Source organism: Trachypithecus francoisi, unplaced genomic scaffold (genome assembly GCF_009764315.1).
Source record: "Trachypithecus francoisi isolate TF-2019V2 unplaced genomic scaffold, Tfra_2.0 Lachesis_group18, whole genome shotgun sequence".
NCBI classification, from domain to species: domain Eukaryota; kingdom Metazoa; phylum Chordata; class Mammalia; order Primates; family Cercopithecidae; genus Trachypithecus; species Trachypithecus francoisi.
This window is the reverse complement of record NW_022681463.1, coordinates 36,346,111-36,366,027: the sequence shown is the minus strand read 5'-3', so window position 1 is coordinate 36,366,027 and position 19,917 is coordinate 36,346,111. Positions and strand designations below refer to the sequence as shown.

Here is a 19,917-nt window from a genome sequence, read left to right as displayed (position 1 = left end):
AGTCTACGCACAGGGTACACATGTCCCAGATTATGCCAGCTGTTCCAGCATCCCTTTGATAAGACCTTCTGTCCAAATGTGCCACTTTAGGCCGGGCTAAGTGACTCACACCTGTAATCCCAGCACTTTTAAAGGCCGAGGTGGGTGGATCACTTGAGGTCAGCAGTTTAAGACCAGCCTGGCCAACATGCTGAAATCCCATCTCTACTAAAAATACAAAAATTAGCTGGGCATGGTGGCACATACCTGTAATCTCAGGAAGGGATTACAGGAGGGATACTCGGGAGGCTGAGGGAGAACTGCTTGAACCCAGGAAGCAAGAGGTTGCAGTGAGCTGCTATGGGGCCACGACACTCCAGCCTGGGCAACAGAGTAAGACTCCGTCTCAAAAAAGAAGTGTGCCACTTTAGATGAGAAATGAGATGGAAATCCTATTAACAGACCAAACTAGGAGAAATAATCTTTATTTTTTATTTTTTTAATTTATTTATTTTTATTATACTTTAAGTTCTAGGGTACACGTGCATGACGTTTATATCATGTATAACTCCCCAATGCAATCCCTCCCTCCTCCCCCCTCCCCATGATAGGCCCCAGTGTGTGATGTTCCCCTTCCCGAGTCCAAGTGATCTCATTGTTCAGTTCCCACCTATGAGTGAGAACATGCGGTGTTTGGTTTTCTCTTCTTGTGATAGTTTGCTAAGAATGATGGAGCTGGAGAAATAATCTTTAAAGCATTCTTTCAACAGTTTGCCTTTTTAAACTCAAGTACTTTTGTACTCTTTCCACCTATTCCAGTTCTCCTCCCAGACCAGACAAAAAACTGGGTACTAATACAACCCTTCTGATACACTCTTTCCCTTCTATTTACTCAATGCACTTTTGCGAGTAATCTAACAGATCACCATATTTCACAGTACACGCCCATCTGCAAACTTTTAGTATAGCCACAGCATTTTAAACGTAGATTGCCGTCTGGCATTTTGACAATTCTGAAAGATCAGGGATAAGTATCTCCCACAACTGACTGAAAAAACAGTTAGGAAGTATTATTACATCAATAGATAGTAAGACTAAAGCTTTGCTACTAACTCGATTTGGGGGAAGACTACTTCTCAAACCAAGGGACTGTGATCTACTCAAGATTTTTTGAGAATTAAAACATATATATATATATATTTATTTTTAGACGGAGTTTCGCTCTTGTCACACAAGCTGGGGTACAATGGCGTGGTCTCAGTTCACTACAACCTCTGCCTCCCAGGTTCAAGCTATTCTCCTGTCTCAGCTTCCTGAGTAACTGGGATTACAGGTGACTGCCACCATGTCTGGCTAATTTTTGTATCTTTAGCAGCAACGGGGTTTCACCATGTTGGCCAAGCTGGTGTCGAACTCCTGACCTAAGGTGATCCACCTGCCTCAGTCTCCCAAAGTGCTGGGATTACAGGCGTGAGCCACCACGCCTGGCCAAAGTATAATTTTTAACAGCAAAAATCTGAAACCAACCCAAAGTTCCACCAGTAGACAAAACTTGAATTAACCATTGCATATCTCTATGTGACATAAGCAATTGCCAATACAATATCCACCGTCCCTTTCTTCCTAACAGAACCCCTATACTGTTAGGTAAGAAATATGTTCAGTTATAAATTACATTTCTGGTCTTCCCAGGCAGATAAAACTGATTGGGATATTATTACATGTGGGTATGTGTATACGAAAATATACAAATATATATGTGTGTAAATATATTCAGATAGAGATAAAAATATATTTGAAAATTATTACATATTATATATATTTTATTGCATAATAAAATGTATTATTTATATATAATCTGGAAAAAGCATAAAAGGAGAAAAAAAACAAAGGCAACATCTCCTACAATCTCAAAAATGACAGCAGCTACCATTGACTGGGAACCTACCATGTGCCATGTGTGAGAAGTAAGTAAAATAATGTATGTAAAGCACCAATCAAGTGCTTTACATACATTATTTTATTTAATCCTCACAAGAATCTTTAGTATTTCCATTTCGCAACTGAGTAAAATGAGGCTCAGAAAAGTAAAGTTTTCAAGGTCACAAACCAGTGATTTGTAGAACCAAAATTTTAACCAAGATTTGTGTGACCTAAAGCTAGGGCTAAGTGCAGAAATATAATGGCTTAACTGCCAACAATTATTTTCACTAAAATTATAGGTTTTTTTTTTTTTTTTTTTTAGACAGGGTCTTGCTCAGTTGCCCAGGCTGCAGTGTAGTGCTTTGATCCGCACCCTTAGGCTCTGGGGCTCAAGCAGTTCTCCCACTTCAGCCCTTCAAGTAGTTGAGACTACAAGCATGCACCACCCTATCACACCAGGCTAATTTTAAAACTTTTTTCAGAGAGATGAGGTCTCACTATACTACCCAGACTGGTCTCAAACTCCTGGGCTCGAGCGATCCTCCCGCCTCAGCCTCCCAGAGTGCTGGGATTACAGGCATGAGCCACCACGCTCACCTTGGCCAAATTATAATCTTTTAACATCAAATTGAAAAGATATAAATTATTGTATGACTATTAGGGTGAAGAAAGGAGGTTATAAAATACACACAAAAATTTCAGGACCTCTTGAAGTATGAAGTCAGTTCCATTGTCCTGTGAAGGTCCTTGTATTTTACTACCTTAAAAACAGTCCCCTACTAAAATGCACGTAGGACAAAAGCAAACAGACCAATTGTCAATCTAATTATTTTCATAGAACAGATAATAAGACTCTATTTCTGTAAGACATTGTGCAGAGTAAAAGCGGGCCTGACAATACTATCCTTAGAAAGCCAGCATGCTTGTAAGGCTGGCCTTTGGCTGGCTCCCGGGCACTTTGATTTCTTGAGCGTTCCCATTACGCCCTGATAAGGAATGGTTCACTGTGCCTGAATTGTTTACGAAACAATATGGTCTACACTGAACATCTGCTTTCCTCCCAGGAGTCTGGAATTTTGGTACATACTAGGTAGGCGGTGCCTATGTGACCAGTTCCAAGTTAAGAACGCTGGGCAGAGTTTCTAAGGAGCTTGCCTAATCCCTATGTGTTGTTACAGTTCACTGCTGGGGGAATTAAGCACATCCTGTGGAACTCTGAGGACTTTGGAAGATTGCGCTTGTTTTCCACTGGACTTGGCCTCATACACCTTTTCCATTTGCTGACTTTGCTTTGAATCCTTTTGCTGAAATAAGCCAGGGCCATGGGCATAATTACATGCAAAGTCCTACGAGTCCTCCTAGAGAAATCATTTAAACTGGGAGTGGTCCTGAGGACTCCCAACACAAAAATATAGAAGATAAAAACTCAGTTTAGTTATTCCTCTTATGTGTTTAAATAACCTGTAAGGTATAACACAAATCGTTACCTCTTCTTTCTTTATATCTTTTTCTTGGTGCGGGAAAAATTCTACCTTCAGGCTTCCTGATGATGGCTGCTCTGGAGGAGGTAGGTAACTCTTTGTATTCACAGCATCAAAAAGTTTTTCCACAAATATCTGTGTCTCTAAAAATAAAACCAAACACCATAGATTAAAAGACATTTGTTAAGATTAATTCTCCGCTTCCACATCTCTTATCTCTAATATGATGAAATATACCTTGACTTTTATAAATTAGAAAATATACTAGTACTGGCCAGGCATGGTGGCTCACGTCTGTAATCCCAGCACTTTGAGAGGCCAAGGCGGGCGGATCCCCTGAGGTCAGGAGTTCAAGACCAGCCTGGCCAACATGGTGAAACCCCATCTCTACAAAAACACAAAAATTAGCCAGGCATGATGGCAGGTGTCTGTAATTCCAGATACTAGGGAGGCTAAAGCAGGACAATCACTTGAACCCAGGAGGCGGAGACTACAGTGAGCCGAGATCGCGTCATTGTACTCAAGATCACGCCACTGCACTCCGGCGTGGGTGACAGAGCAAGACTCCATCTCAAAAAAAAGAAAAAAAAAGAAAGAAAATATACTAATATCAACAGCTTCCCAACCAGTGTGCCATGGCACAAGTCCTGAGGCAATACTGATTCATGCTATTTTCAAGATGGCAGGGGCTGGAATGGCCGCAGCCTCTGGGCCAGTCACTTCCAGCCATGACTAAGTTTTCTCCATGTAGCCTACTCAGTGTGGCAAACACAAACACTATCATTATCTAGATGTGGCAAGGTGCAAAAAGCTGAAAAGCAATGTGCTAGTTAAGATTCAAAGTAGTTTCCTAAGCAGTATTAGCTTTAAATAATTAAGCAGTTATTTTCTTAATCTTTTAATCTACATAAGAAAAAATATCAACATGCTTTAAGAATAAGCATGTGGACATTACTGAGAGGTGGCATCCATTTTAAATAAGTTATGGATATACTCAGTAATAATATTGTTTATTTAACTTTGGTAAAATTAGGGCTTCTTACTAAGTTCCTTTAATATTCTGTGGATAAACTTATTTTAAATAACTTTATTTTTTTTGAGACGAGTCTCACTCTGTCACCCAGGCTGGAGTGCAATGACGCGATCTTGGCTCACCGCAACCTCCGCCTCCCAGGTTCAAGCAATTCTCCTGCCTCAGCCTCCCAAGTAGCCGGGACTACAGGCATCCACCACCATGCCCAGCTAATTTTTATATTTTTTGTAGAGATAGGGTTTCATCATGTTGGCCAGGCTGGTCTTGAACTACTGACCTCAAGTGATCCACCCACCTCAGCCTCTCAAAGTGCTGGGATTACAGGAGTGAGCCATCGTGCCGAGGCTTAAATAACTTTTAAAAATATAGTAGTATTTTCAAACCAAAGATCTTACCTTTCTGAAGAAATACGTCCAGCTGATCAATACATAATGCCTTTAACTCTTTTTCACTTTTGTCTTTCTTTACCAAAGCCAGAACATATTTTGCTAGGGCAGATGGATCTGCATCACAGCTAAAGAAAAAAACCAACGTTGAAGAAAATTTAGCCAACTGCACATTCTACAAATTCCAGTTACAAACTGAATTAGTGAGAATAACAGTTAAGTGAGTTAATACATGTAAAAAGCACCTGGGTCACAGAGGACTTTGAAGAAATTTAAGTTCTCTTTATACTAACACTTCTTAATGCTATGTGTAGCCATTTTATTTCTTAAAAACATACCCATCAGTATATTAGTTTAAACAGCAAAAAAAGAAAGTCTAGAAATGGATCCAAACGTACTAGGAATTCAGATTTTATAGAAGTGGCATCCAAACCAACAAAGAAGAGATAAATTATGCAATAAACGTATTGAGGCCAGGCCCAGTGACTCAATCCTGTAATGACAGCACCTTGGGAGACTGAGGCGGGCAGATCGCTTGAGCCCAGGAGTTCAAGACCAGTCTGGGCAAAATGTCAAAACCCAGTCTCTACCAAAAGAAAAAAAAAAAAAAGAAAAACAAATTAGGCATGATAGTGTGCCCCTTTAGTCCCAGCTACTCGGGAGGCTGAGGGGGAAGAATCATCTGAGCCCAGAAGTTCAAGGCTGCAGTGATCTGTGACCGCATCACTGCATTCCAGTCTGGGTGACAGAGTAAGACCCTGTCTCAAAAAAAGAAAAGAAAATGTATTGAGACAACTTGGCAGTTACCTTTACAAAATAAACTTGGAAACATGTTACAGGAAAACATGTTTCCTTTAGAGTTTATTTAACCCTGGAGTTAAAAAAGATATAACATCCATATATCAAAAAAGTAATGTGATTATTAAAAAAAAAAAATTAAAATGAAGAGTCAACAAATGAAAAACAAGCTCAGTTTATCTCATCACAAACAGGCTAATTCCCCTAACCCACAGTGTTTTTACCAAGACCAACATTGTAAGAGAAAAAAAGACAAAGGATATGAATAGATGCTAAACCATAAAAGAAATAAAAATGATTCCTAAACGAGTAAAAATTCAACCTCACCCATAAGAGAAATACAAATTTAAGTTACACTGAAACATTTTTCAGTTATCAGGTTGGCAAAATCCAATAAATATGAAAATGTATTCTGGTGGCAAGACTAATGAAAAAGCAATTTTAAACATGAGCTGGTGTGAGTGAACTGGTAGATGATAGAGTATTCTGGTAGTATCAAGGTCACAAATGCAAGTTACATCTATGAATTCTACAGATATACTCACGTGTTCAAAATGACATGTGTACAAGTTACTTATTGTCATACTGATTGTAAAATCAAAAATGTGCACATGTCCATTTAGAGAGGACTGGAAAAATAAACTGTATTAAAATTCACACAAAAGAATGACATGTAGCAAAAGGATACAAGAAACAGGTAATGAAGTTTTCAACCCTTAAGGAAATCTTCATACCAATTTATTCAATTTAAAATGCAAGACAGAGAAAAGGTTTGGATAGTATGTACCATTTGTGTTGGGGAGAAGGGAGAAATCTGGCTTATATATATGTGAAAGGATAAATAAACTACGGCTATTTGGGCAGGATGATAGTACGAACTATAAGTAAAGGAGGGACAGGGTCAGAAGGGAAAGTTTTTAAAAAAAAAATATAATAATTCTACATATTCATAGAGTACATACAATGTGATATTTTGATACCTGTATGCAATGTATAATGAATAAATCAGGGTAATTAGCATATCTATAACCTAAAACATTTATTTCTTTGTGTTGGGAACATTCAAAATCTTCTCTTCTAGCTATCTGAAAATATATGATAAATTAACTATAGTTACCCTACAGCGTTAAACAAGACTAGAACTTACTCCTCCAATCCAGCTGTAATTTTGTATCTGTTAACCAACTTCTCCCTGTCTCCCTACCACCCTTCCCAGCATTTGGTAACCACTATTCTACTTTCTACTTATATGAGATCAACTTATTTAGCTTCCATATATGAGTGGTAACACACAGCATTAATCTTCCTGTGCCTGGTTTATTTCAATTAACAACATCAGGATGGAAAATGTTTAATGTCTGAACTATTTTCATCCAATTCAAAAAAATGATATAATTGTTTATAACTAAGCTATAATTATTATTTAAGATTTTACAAGTTAACTAACAATAAAATAATAGCAGTAGGTAATTACTAACACTTACTCAAGACCTAGTTTGTGCCATGAACTGCATTTCTAATTTTACATACTATATTGGGCTCTCACTTTACTGACAAAGAAACTGAGGTTCAGAGAAAAGCTAAGCAGACTGCCCAAGACTATACAGCAAGGAAATGAATCAAGATTTAAAACTAAATCTCATACTCCAAAGTCCACATTCTTAACCACCACACTAGACTGCCTCTTACAATGAGGTGCCAGAAACCTGACTTCCAATTTACTTTTTAAACACTCAGAGTTATAGTCACTCCCTATTCACCTGATTACTCCTTTTAAAAGTCATCCACGGCCAAGCGCAGTGGTTCACACCTATAATCCCAGCACATTGGGAGGCTGAGGTGGACAGATCATGAGGTCAGGAGTTTGAGACCAGCCGGCCCAACATGGCGAAACCCCGTCTCTACTAAAAATACACAAAATTAGCCAGGCGGGGTGGCGGGCGCCTATAATCCCAGCTACTCGGGAGGCTGAGGATGGAGAATTGCTTGCACATGGGAGGTGGAGGTTGCAGTGAGTGGAGATTGTGCCACTGCACTCCAGCCTAGGCGACAAAAGCAAAATTCCATCTCAAAAAAATTCATCCACAATGCTTCCACCTCCCTATATCCTTAGTTGCTGCCATGACACAGTCCATGCTCACCTCTTCCTGTACTCTCTCCCCTTCATAGCTTAATTTTCAAAGACCATTATATCAAGCAGTCTCTAAACAATGCCTCAACCACATATGACTCATTGTCCTCTTACCATCCTTTCATCTATCCAGCTGGTTAAAATGCCAACAGAGAATCAACCCCTCAATTTAGATTTAATTTCATAGCTTTGCAGCATAAAAATAATGGCTTAATTTCACACCCATAACATAAGTGAGGGTCAGTAAGTAACATTTTCCAAGGATACTGACGATACAAAAAGGTTTAACAGTAATAGCTTTAAAAGGATATAATAAAGATATTAGGAAATCACAGTAGGAAGATGACTACAAATGAGCACAGGGAAAGGATAACTTAATAGTTCATTTGAAGAAAGAGATACACACAATGATATATTTGACATGACATCCTTCAATCTCCTTATCTGTTAGCAATTTTAACTAATAATAAATACAAAATAGAGATTCTACATGTTCTACCTAAAGTTGAAAAGCAGAATGTCAATAAAATAACTGATACACATTAAAGTAAAGCTAGCAAATACTGCAAGACATATAGAAAACATCTCAATTCCTATATGTTTCTGGCATATAACAGTTCTATAAGAGTAAACAGTAACATGTCACTGAATCAAAAAGTACATCTTAAAGAGTGGACAGCTTTGCTTGCACAGAATTCGTACAGAGAAACTTGACTGCAAGTCAATCAACAGACGGATTTTACTTATTATAAAGACCACAAAGGCAACTGATAAAGTATCAGAGATAAGAGCTACTTTCTTAATGAACTAGTAGAGTTTATTGTATATGCTATAAGACTCACTTGATCAACATCATTGTGGTTGTTTTACAGTACATCTTCAAATTCTTCATTCCTCCCTTTAGAAAGGTAAAGCCTAATTTCCTACCCCATGAGCATAGACTCAATTTAGTGACTTGTTTTTAACAAATAGAAGTGATGGTGTGTTTGACTTCAAAGACTAGGTCTTAAAAGTTACTGTGACATCTTCTTCATGCAGGCTTTCTTTCTTTCTGTCTCTTTCTCTCTCTCTTGTTCTACAGAAATCACCTGCTATGCCCCAAGGAAGGACACTAAAGCAGCCTTAGGGAGAACACCATGTGGCTAGTAAATGTGGCCTTCAGTCAATGGCCAGCAAGGAACTGAGGCCTCTTAACCAATAGCCACATGTGAGTGAGCTTGGAAGTAGATTCTACTGTCCCAGCACAACCGTAAGACTACACGTGTGCCCAGCAGCTTGACTACAATCTCATAAGGGACACTGAGTCAGAAATATCCAGTTAACTTGCTCCCAAATTCCTGACCCACAGAAACCGTAAGATAATAAATGTACGCTGTGTCACTAAGTTTCAGGGTAATTTGTCACTCAGGATTCATAGATCAACTTTTCTTATAAAGCTATTTCCATTTATTTACAAAGATTTGAAATGAGTTATGATCTATGCAACAAGAAAAAAAATCCACTTTGATGGTACAAGAGATTTTTTAAATACTTTCACTTTTTCTTTCAAAAATTTACTTCGATATACTTATTTCAACATTTTTAAACAAGGAGATTTAGGACTTTCACTTTTTCTTTCAAAAATTTACTTCCATATACTTATTTCAACATTTTTAAATACAACGACTTATGATATACTAAAATTTTGTTTTATCATATAATCAGCATGGGAATACTCAGATCTCTGATGAAATAAGGATGAATAACTGGAATAATAACCTTTTGATGTATCTCGAGATATACTTACATCTGGCCATCTGGTAATACTGTATGAGACCATGAAACAGATATCCTGAATAAGCACAATCAACCAGACATCAACCAAACTAGACATCAAGCTAAACCTATTTCAATTTACTGGAAATCATTATGATACATAATACTATTACTGCGTTTTATTGAACTGCTGTAAATAAATTCAGTCTACACTGAGTCTAAATGCTGTAATTTAATATTCGTTTGGGTGTCATGGTGAATTTTCAACTTATTAGTGGTTTTTCCAGTACCTTACCTGTCATTTTTCAATCCTCTCAACGAAATACCAAACCTATTTCATTTTCACACCATTATTTTTTAAATAGGACATTTTAAAAATGAATTAAAATGTTAGCAGCTAAGAATCTAGAGGAAGCCTTTCTTTTTTTTTTTTTTTTTTTTTTTGAGGCGGAGTCTCGCTCTGTCGCCCGGACTGGAGTGCAGTGGCCGGATCTCAGCTCACTGCAAGCTCCGCCTCCTGGGTTTACGCCATTCTCCTGCCTCAGCCTCCCTAGTAGCTGGGACTACAGGCGCCTGCCACCTCGCCCGGCTAGTTTTTGTATTTTTAGTAGAGACGGGGTTTCACCATGTTAGCCAGGATGGTCTCGATCTCCTGACCTCGTGATCCACCCGTCTCGGCCTCCCAAAGTGCTGGGATTACAGGCTTGAGCCACCGCGCCCGGCCTAGAGGAAGCCTTTCATGATTTTTAAAATTATTATGGTCTATAAACCAGTTTGATAAAACAGCAAGACAGAATTTCAGAAGAATCTCTGCTCAATATCTTCTGTAGAAGCAATCAGAACTGAAACAAAAACCATTAGCCACAACAAATAAACTACCATACACAGTTCTAAATCCTCGAAATAATCTGAAAGGCAGATGACTTTTTAACATGTGTTAAGAGTTCAAATTACATAGAAGCAGGGGTTAAAATTTCGCATTTAATGGCAAAACAACTGAATTTGCATTTAGGAGGCAATATTCCTTAAGTCCCACAAGAAGTTCCATTTTTACTTCAATATTTTTGAAAACAAAAAGCTGAGTAAAAAATATAGACCACAGAAATTTAGTAATATACTGAAATGTTATATATCAGGAATAGAAAGGCAAAATTTATGTTCTCTTTCTATTCGTCTTAAGTGTTATATTATCTGAACATCTAGTAATGATGTTACGCAAAGTCAATTAAATATTCAAATTACCTAATTAAAAAAACTATATTCATATAGCAAACTATTTTTAAAAATTATCTCCATGGCTAGCAAGATTGTTCAAGGTACTTTACTATACCAGTTGCCACTGCTGATAAAAGGTTTGTAATTTGAATGATCTATATCTTGTCAGAGCTAGACTTTTCTTTACCCCTGCTATACTGCTAGCATCCTGAAAATATGTGAAAGAAAAAGTAGAGCTGAAATTGCCTTACAGATCAAGGAAAAAAAGAATCAAGTTTTGAAAAGTACTTCTTAGCTCCCACAAACAACAAAATCTGCCAATAAAGCAGGATTCTGACCACCAAGTGCTCCAACTGCAATTACTCTTCTGCGTGTGTTGGGGCTGGTGAGGGGACAGAATACAAACAAAAGCAAAAACTACAAAACAAGGCATGAGATGTGACTTAACAATAGCATTTGTAGAAGGCAAATAGAAGGTGAACAACTTAAGTACTTTAATAAATGGCTAAGTTAAAGGAAATGAAAGTGTGAAATGGCTGGGAGGAAACACAAACTCTAAACATGCAATAAACAGAAAACTGAGAACTGGACAGGAAAGAGTGCTGCTCTCCTATGCAGTAGAGTGTTAGTGCTTTCAGTTCTAGGTGCCACCTTTATAAATGCATAAACAAACTCAAACAGGTTGTTAGAAAATGACCAAGATGGTACATGGATGTCATTATTAGATGGTTTTCTAGGGATTCTCAGCCTAGAGAACTGAAATGTCAGAGAGAACTTGATAAGTCTTCAAATAATTGAAAGGTTATCACAAGGAAAAAGGATTACATTTGTCCAATATATCCTCCAAGGAATGTAACTGAAGCCAGTAAGCAGAAGCAGCCAAATAGGTTTTGGCTTAAAACAGAGACAGACTTTTTTTTTTTTTTTTAAATAATCAGAGGCCTCCCAAAGGCAGAATAAACTGCCCAAGGGTTCTCCATCATTAGAATGGTTTCAAGCATAGGCTGAACAGCTCTTGGCAGATAAGCACTGGATTGGATAGCAAATTCCTCACAAATATCAATGCGTATAATCATTAGGTTTAAATTTGTTCATGAGATATTGTGCAAATATATGAAATATAAGATAATACAGCAGTCTGTTCAATTACTGATCTACATATATTAGTAATAAAAAAGCATTTTTTAAAAATTACACTGTAGATAAAATACACCCTACAAAAAATCTGAGACATATTAACAGTTACTAAGCAAGAGAATATACATACAAATATCTGTTTCACTAGATCAATGGCTCATTTCTGTCAGGGATTATCTTTCATCTTCATATAAAGTTTGATGAATAAAGTAAGAAAATAAGTATGTTGGGTTTGGTGATTATCGTCCAAATATCGCATTCATTATTCAACAAAATTTTAAAAGCACCTACTCTGTCACTGTTCTAGATCCTGAAAATACGACTTTTAGAAACATCACTGTTGCCACAGAATTTACATTGGTGGGTGGAGTGAGACAATATGCATATTACACAAACATACGTTTATACTATGTATTGTCAACATTTGCTCTGAGGAAAAATCCAGGTTGAAAGGATAAAGTGTAAAGGAGGAGAAAGGAAGAAAGGTAAGGAGAAAGAAAACAGAAAAGATAAAACAAGTATTATTTAAGATCATCAAGGAAGGACTCTGTTGAAGTGACATTTAAACAGGGATCTGAATTTAGATAGGAATGGAAATGGAATGCAAGCATGCTTTATAGCTATCTAGGAAAAAAAAAAAAAAATGTAAAAAGCCCAGGCCAAGGGAACTCATCAGAAAGAGCCTAAGGCTTACTTGACCTACTTGACACATATGAGGGATACGAGTCAAGTGAAACGGAGCAAAGTGAGCATTCATGAACACTGGGGTTTCCAATTTTAATTCTCCAAGGATTTCAAATTAACTGCTTCAGTGAGCTTTGGCAAATTAAACCTCTAAATCACTACCAAGTCATTCACATCAATGATTTTAAAGGTATAAAAATAAAACTTTGTCAATTCCTGAATATACTGTGTTAACGATACAGCTAATAAAGTTTTTTTTTCCCATTTCTTTTTTTTAGAGACAAAGTCTTGCTGTTACCCAGGCTGGAGGGCAGTGGTGCAATCATGGTTCACTGAAGCCTTGAACTCCTGCCAAGAGATCCTCCCACCGCTGCCTCCCGTGTAGCTAGGACTACAGGTGCACACAACTACACCTGGCTCATTTTTGTGTGTAGAAATAGGGTCTTACTCTGTTGATCAGGCTGGTTTCGAACTCCTGGCCTCAAGTGATCCCCCTGCCTCAGCCTCCCAAAGTGTTGGGATTTACAGGTGTGAGCAATAGTGCCCAGCTAGCATCTTTGTTTTTAAAAAATAGTTCAGGCCGGGCGCGGTGGCTCAAGCCTGTAATCCCAGCACTTTGGGAGGCCGAGACGGGCGGATCACGAGGTCAGGAGATGGGAGACCATCCTGGCTAACACGGTGAAACCCCGTCTCTACTAAAAAATACAAAAAACTAGCTGGGCGACGTGGCAGGCGCCTGTAGTCCCAGCTACTCGGGAGGCTGAGGCAGGAGAATGGCCTAAACCCAGGAGGCGGAGCTTGCAGTGAGCTGAGATCCGGCCACTGCACTCCAGCCTGGGCGGCACAGCGAGACTCCGTCTCAAAAAAAAAAAAAGGTTCAGTTGGAGACTTCCAGCTTCATGCATATCCTTTAAAAGCATAGAAGTGACCATCTAAGAAGGTCATTCTCTTCCAACTATATCTGGGATGGAGAGGGAAATACACACACTAAAGTTATAGAAGCCAAAAATAATTCAGAAAATCAAATGTTATAATAAAATATCTTTAAAAACTAAATATTCTTAATAAGAAACAAATCACCTTCAGAAATAAAGGTCGTACTAATCCCCCAACACACTCATAGTGTGTTCTGGTTTTTGAGATTTTCAAAACAGTAATGAGACCGTAAAGAAATCTTTAATACTCCAATACAGTATTTCAAAAAGTTTGTTTTGTACGAGTTTCTTGGAGACTTTAGACATTCAGTAGAATGTAACTCAGGGAATTTAACCCAAGCTTCCATTTTCAGTAATCTTGAAAAGGAGCTGGAGGTGGCAGTGGGAATTAAAAATTAAATTTAAATATGTTAACTGAGTAACTTTAGAACACGGATATGCACCCACGTCTGTTCCTTCCAAATTTTCATTTTATATTCAGGAAAAATATCTAATTTGCATCAAAGTCATGATTTTATATTCTGTACTTAGAATTACTCTTTTAAAAATCCAAATTTCACTGTGGCAAGCATAATACATACACTGAAATTTTCAATTGCTGTAGTTTATTACATGCTTCATTCAATTCGAACAAGAAAGCAAAAATAGACTACTTATATACAGCAATTAGTTACAGCAAAGACTACTCATTAAGAATTATTATACACCCAGTTCATTCTACAAAATAAAATCATCTAAACATGATCCATCCTTGAGCATCACACATTCTACTAATACTTCTTCATCACTGCAAAATGTATCACAATACATGTAATTACAACACTGAAAACTACTGGCCAGTTCTTTTATTCCCCCACATCACTCCAAGAAATAGCAGTGATTCCATCTTACTTTTAGAACAATGATTCTTAAATTTTTGGTATCAGGAGCCCTCTATGTTTTACAAATAAGGAACCACTCCAAACAGCTTTTTTTATTTAAAAGAGTTATATCAATATTTATTAAGAATTAAAATTGAGAAAAAATTTAGTTTAGTTTGAAATAATAAATCCATTGTAACTTAGCATAAAAACCCTATATATTTCTTTGAGTAATGAGAAGAATTTATTCGTGCAAACAAACAGGAAGCCTAAATGTGGGGCTGGCTTTTTTTCTGAATCCAGGAGTTCAAATCATATCACTAGGACTCTCTATTCTGCATTTTCACTTTCAGAAAGGCTCTCTATGTGTGGCAAAAATGATGGCCCCCAAGCAGTTCTCGGCTTACGTTATTCTCACAGCTAGTGAAATCAGAAAAAGGAGGCTACTCTTCTCTCCCCCAGCATCCATACTGGCCTCTGAAAATGACTCATCTTTCCCAGCTTAGGTCATATCCCCACTGCAGGTCAGGGATGGGCAGAGCTCTATGATAAATAGCCTCACTTGAAATTAAACACCATATTTTTTAAATTAAAAAAACCCAAAAACTATTTTTCCAAAATAAAACACAACTTTTCTGAGAAGAGTGACCACGTTTTACACTTTTTGCAAATCTTTGTGTGGCTTAATGGAGGACAGGCCGATTCTTATATCTGTTTTTACATTCAGTCTGTTATGATACGTTATATTGTTGAAGTACATGAAGAAAAACTGATCTGACGTAGATACATAGTTGGAAAAATAAGGACCTCATAAGACACCATGAAAGGCTCTCAGGAAATTCCAGGAATCCTCACACCACACTTGGGAACCATACCTTTAAAAGTTACATAACTTCTAAATTAAATTAAAAAAAAAAAAAAAGAAGTGTCCATTAAGTGTCAAAGACCCAACAATCAGATCACAAAACCAAAGTAAAAGTTTGTGCTGTTCAGTGCAAAGAGCAGCAGCCCAAATGACAAACTAAGCACAGATCGTTGTGGTTATAAGTGTGGTTATAACATCAAGCCACAGAACTCTCTCTTTAAAAAAAAAAAAAGGTGGATCTGCAATATGGTAGCCCATGACTAATCTTCATATTTAGTTTTTTTTTTTTTTTTAATTCCTATTCATAGTTGAGGAAGAATTGAGTTCTCTGAGAAAAGACTGGTTCTAGAGGCCACCCCCACTCCAGTTACTCACATTCTATCTAGTTAACAACAGATCTCAGATAATCCATCCCTCTGATTACTAAAATTAGAGAGCAGAGGCTAGTGAACATTTTCTTTTAAAACCAAAAAGGCAAAATTATCCAAAAGAAATAGCACTAAAACTAGAAATACAAAAAATCTAGTTCTATCATCCTGTTGGATAAATTTGGCTGAGTCGATTAAACCTTTAAACTTTTTCTGATATTTCTTTAAAAGGTCTGGCTAATGCTGTGTGGTTATGTATGCTAGAGATTCATTTTTAAGTCTTTAACATTGCTACCAAAATTTTCTGATACGGTTATCAGAATCATGCCAAAACCTTTCTTTAAAAAGGAGAAATTATTACAGACACTTTTCTGCTCATGAATCTTAAGACTAAGCAAACTAAGCTTCAGTTTCTTCATCTAACAGCTGACCTGCCAAACTAGAAATAATTACCAATAAGTATAATTACAAATAAGCAGCACTTTATTAACCTGCCAAGCACCCTAACAATTGTTAAGGGATTACTAAATAATGAACTATGATAAAAAATGCCTATAATCACCCCTAAAAACATACTTTAGTTAAATTCTGGTTGTCATATTTTAAGTCCTATATTCCCTTTCAAACCTACTTTGTCCCAAGCCAAATTGTCAGCCTTTCTATGAAGCAGTCTGGTATTGAAGAAAAGCACTGAACTGTACTCCAAAAAACATAGAGTTTTCAGATTTCCAGTCTGGTGTCATTTCTACTTTATTCACTAGTTATATAATCCTGTGTTAGCATTTTATTTCGCTAGGCTTTAGTTTACTCATTTTAAAAATAAAGGCACTGAACCATACAATCTGAAAAAGTGAGTCATTTTTGTGAAAAAATATTAAGCTTTCACCACCTTGCACTCTTTCTCTCTTCCCATTCCCAGTAACTTTTATAGTTAACTGAATTTCAGAATAATTTGGTACATAGCATTAGAATCATCAAGAGATTTTTCCTTTATGTCTCTCTGAAGAGTCACAGAATCCCATTTCCTCAGCACTCATGACCAAATTTTGAGCTCTTGGAAGGCATAAATAGATACATTCTACTTAATAGAAACATTTTGTATATTTCTCCTAAATTGCCAGACCTATGTATCTGTACATTGTTTCTACCACTGTTATATAGCAACTACTGGTATGTTTGTCTGTTTCTCCCATTGGTATTACAGATAACTACGTCTGCCTTTTCCCTAGAACAAATCACAATGTATTGAGAAGGAGCTTCTAATTACCAACATTATACCAATCTAAATTCAGGCATTTCACAACTCAGTCTTAAACTAGACTAAGAAATGGCTAACTAGTCTTCCTTTGTCTTCAAAATGTTTTATCTAATCAAACCTCTACATGTCATAAACTGGAGTGCAGTGGCAATCTCGGCTGACTGCAACCTCTGCCTCCCATGTTCAAGCAATTCTCCTGCCCCAGCCTCCCCAGTAGCTGGGATTACAGGCATGTACCACCATGTCCGGCTAATTTTTGTACTTTAAGTAGAGATAGGGTTTCACCATGTTGGCCAGGCTGATCTTGAACTTCTGACCTCAGGTGATCCACCCGCTCGGGCCTCCCAAAGTGCTGGGATTATAGGCATGAGCCACTGTGGCCAGCAAGCAACATTCTTAAAAAGAGATTGGATCAAGGAACTCCTGTTTTAACCTTCACCACATCTCATAATATAGCTCCAAAATTGTCCGATCACTTCAGTATGGCAATAAAACTTTCTCTACATCTGAAACCCACAGAGGTTAGGTGGATTCAAGAGCCTTTTCCTAATCACAATGTATACTCATGATTCCTCCAAACTTCATGTATTCTCACAGAACTTAACTGTTCCTCCAATTTGGCTGTTTAACGTCATCAGAGGCATCCAAACTCAACATGATTCAATTTAGGAAAGTACATTAATAACTTTACAGACTGGTAACTGCAAGTTGATAAAGCAGTTTTCAAAATAAGGTCTACCTATTTCACAGTCTGCCGGCTACTATAAAAAATTAAACTTTTTAAAAAGGCAAGATAAGTATTTGAGAGATCATTAAAGAAAATAACAGTAACAGAGAAGAAACATCACAATGACAATCTCTCACAAAATATGCCCAAAAAAAGATCACAAGTTATATGCCTTACAGCACCTGTTATTGCATTTATAACTATTACAAAGAGCAACAAAAAAATGATCTGCTGAAGTATATATTAATGCTATGTGGAATCTGTAATCATTCAAACACTTTTCATTTATAAGTGACTTCATTTAAGATTTTATAAATGCTTTTTATCGACTTTTAAATTGCCTGTAAAATGGAAAATAAATAATTGCAGAATGTATGGAGCAGAGATATAGAGAACGCAAAAGCAGACTAGAATTTACATTGACACACACTATCTCCTGTCACTTCTTTTAAAATGGCTCTTTAAAAAACAAAATGAGGAATTACTAATAATGCAATACATAACATCACAAAACAAGTTCGTCTGAACTACTGGATTTAAACCAAGAAAGTATACTTAATACTAAGAAAGCCCCCAATAGCAGCCTTAGCTGACTTCTAGAAAATAACTTCTACCAATGAAAATAAAGCAAACCATACACACAGAGGAAGATGTTCATTGCAGAGCTATTTAGAAAGTCAAAAACAGTGTACCAGTTGTGTTGTTAAAGAAAAAAAGAAACAGGGGAAAAAAAAGTTATTTGGAAAGACAAAGAAAAAATAAAATAACCTAAATGACAAATAAGAACAGAACGGTTACATAAACTATAGTCTCTCATCCATGTACTAACCAAGCCTAATCCTGCTTGGCTTCCAAGTTAGATGAGATCAGGGGTGTTCAGAGTGGTATGGCCGTAGATGATTTGGTCATGCAAAAACTTTGGATTTCAGCCATTGTAACAGCATAAAAACTACATATTAATAGTAAAAGTTCAAGGATGGGAAACGTGAAGAGGATTTTGCTTTTCATTTCAAAGTCTTTAAGTTTTCCTTGACTATGTACAGGAATTACTTAAACAATTCAAGAAAATAAGCTTTTTTCCCCCTAAAAAGTAATAATTACATCATAAAGTACTATTTAAACAAAGTGCAATATACTCACATAATGGAATTCTATGGAACCACTGGAAAGAATAGGAATCTACCTAATAGTATACTTTTATGGGATGATGTGCAGTGTTACTGGAAATACTAGTTGTAGTAGTAACATATAAATGATTCTATCTATGAAAAAAAGTTATGTATCTTCATAAATAGGTGGCACATATAGGTTTATTTTTACAAAATATATGTTTACATGCTTACATATGAGAATCAGAAAGCAATAAGACTCATTTTTGGTTTCTATTTCTACGCTGTTTAAATTTTTATTAGAACCATCATGTACTATTTTCAATTCATAAGACTTAAGAAACTGTGTTAACTAATCCAGCCTAAAAATAATGACAGCATTATTATTAACTACTGCATATACCATGAATCTGACAACAGAATACTACTCAGCAATACAAAGCAGCAAACTACAGATATATGCAATAATACGAATAAATCTCAGGCACATTACAAGGAGTTAAAAAGAAGCCTTGCTCAAAATAATACTCTGATACCATTGGCAGAAAGTTTTACAACAGGCAATACTAATATATGTGGAAAAAAAGCAGAACACTGCTTCCTTCTAGAGGTAGGTGGGGGCATGGGAAAAGAAATGAGTAGATTTTGCAGGGCTATAGTAATGTTCTTTATCTTAACAGGTGACTGGGTTACAAAAATGTATACACTTGTCAAAACTACAAAATGGTACCCTTAAGATTTGTGCACTTGATTGTATCTAAATTCTAAAATTAAAATAAAACTAAAATCCTGAAGTAAAGCATGGTATGCATGCTTTAGGGGTAAGTGCACTGACATCTGCGATTTATTCTGAAATGAACCAAAGGATAATAGTGACAAGCACACTAAAATGTTAATGGCAGAATCTCGATGGGTATGTCACTGTAAAATTCTTTCAACTTTTCTGTACATTCAAAATTTTCATAATAAAGTTGAGGGGCAAGGACAGTCAAGCAAAACCAGGCAGAAAAATTCTAAAACTGAACATTATTGACAGGGGACTAGCCTTTTATCACCAAAAATAAGAGAAAAGTATAAAAGACATAGATAAATATAACATATAAAAAGTCTAGAATAAACCCAAATACATATAAGAACTCAGTATCTATTTAAGGCTGCATCTTAAATCCTTGGGAAAACATGGATTATGCAGTCAAGTTTTATAGAGATACCTTTGTGTGCATCTGGATAAAAATACATAAATAAGGCTTTATCCCTACTTCATACCTGGATT

The 19,917-nt window shown here is 36.6% G+C and overlaps 1 protein-coding gene across 18 annotated transcripts in view; it reads right to left on the bottom strand.

Annotated features, from left to right (window-relative positions):
* RBM26 (RNA binding motif protein 26) overlaps nt 1–19,917 on the bottom strand; it is a 96,825-nt gene that overhangs the window by 62,113 nt on the left and 14,795 nt on the right. For all 18 annotated transcript variants that reach the window (XM_033177460.1, XM_033177471.1, XM_033177462.1 and 15 more), the window contains exons 2-3: nt 4,812–4,930; nt 3,390–3,526 (exon numbers count right to left, since the gene is read on the bottom strand). In XM_033177460.1, coding sequence (XP_033033351.1) covers nt 3,390–3,526; nt 4,812–4,930 — 256 coding nt within the window. The remainder of the gene's footprint in view (nt 1–3,389; nt 3,527–4,811; nt 4,931–19,917) is intronic.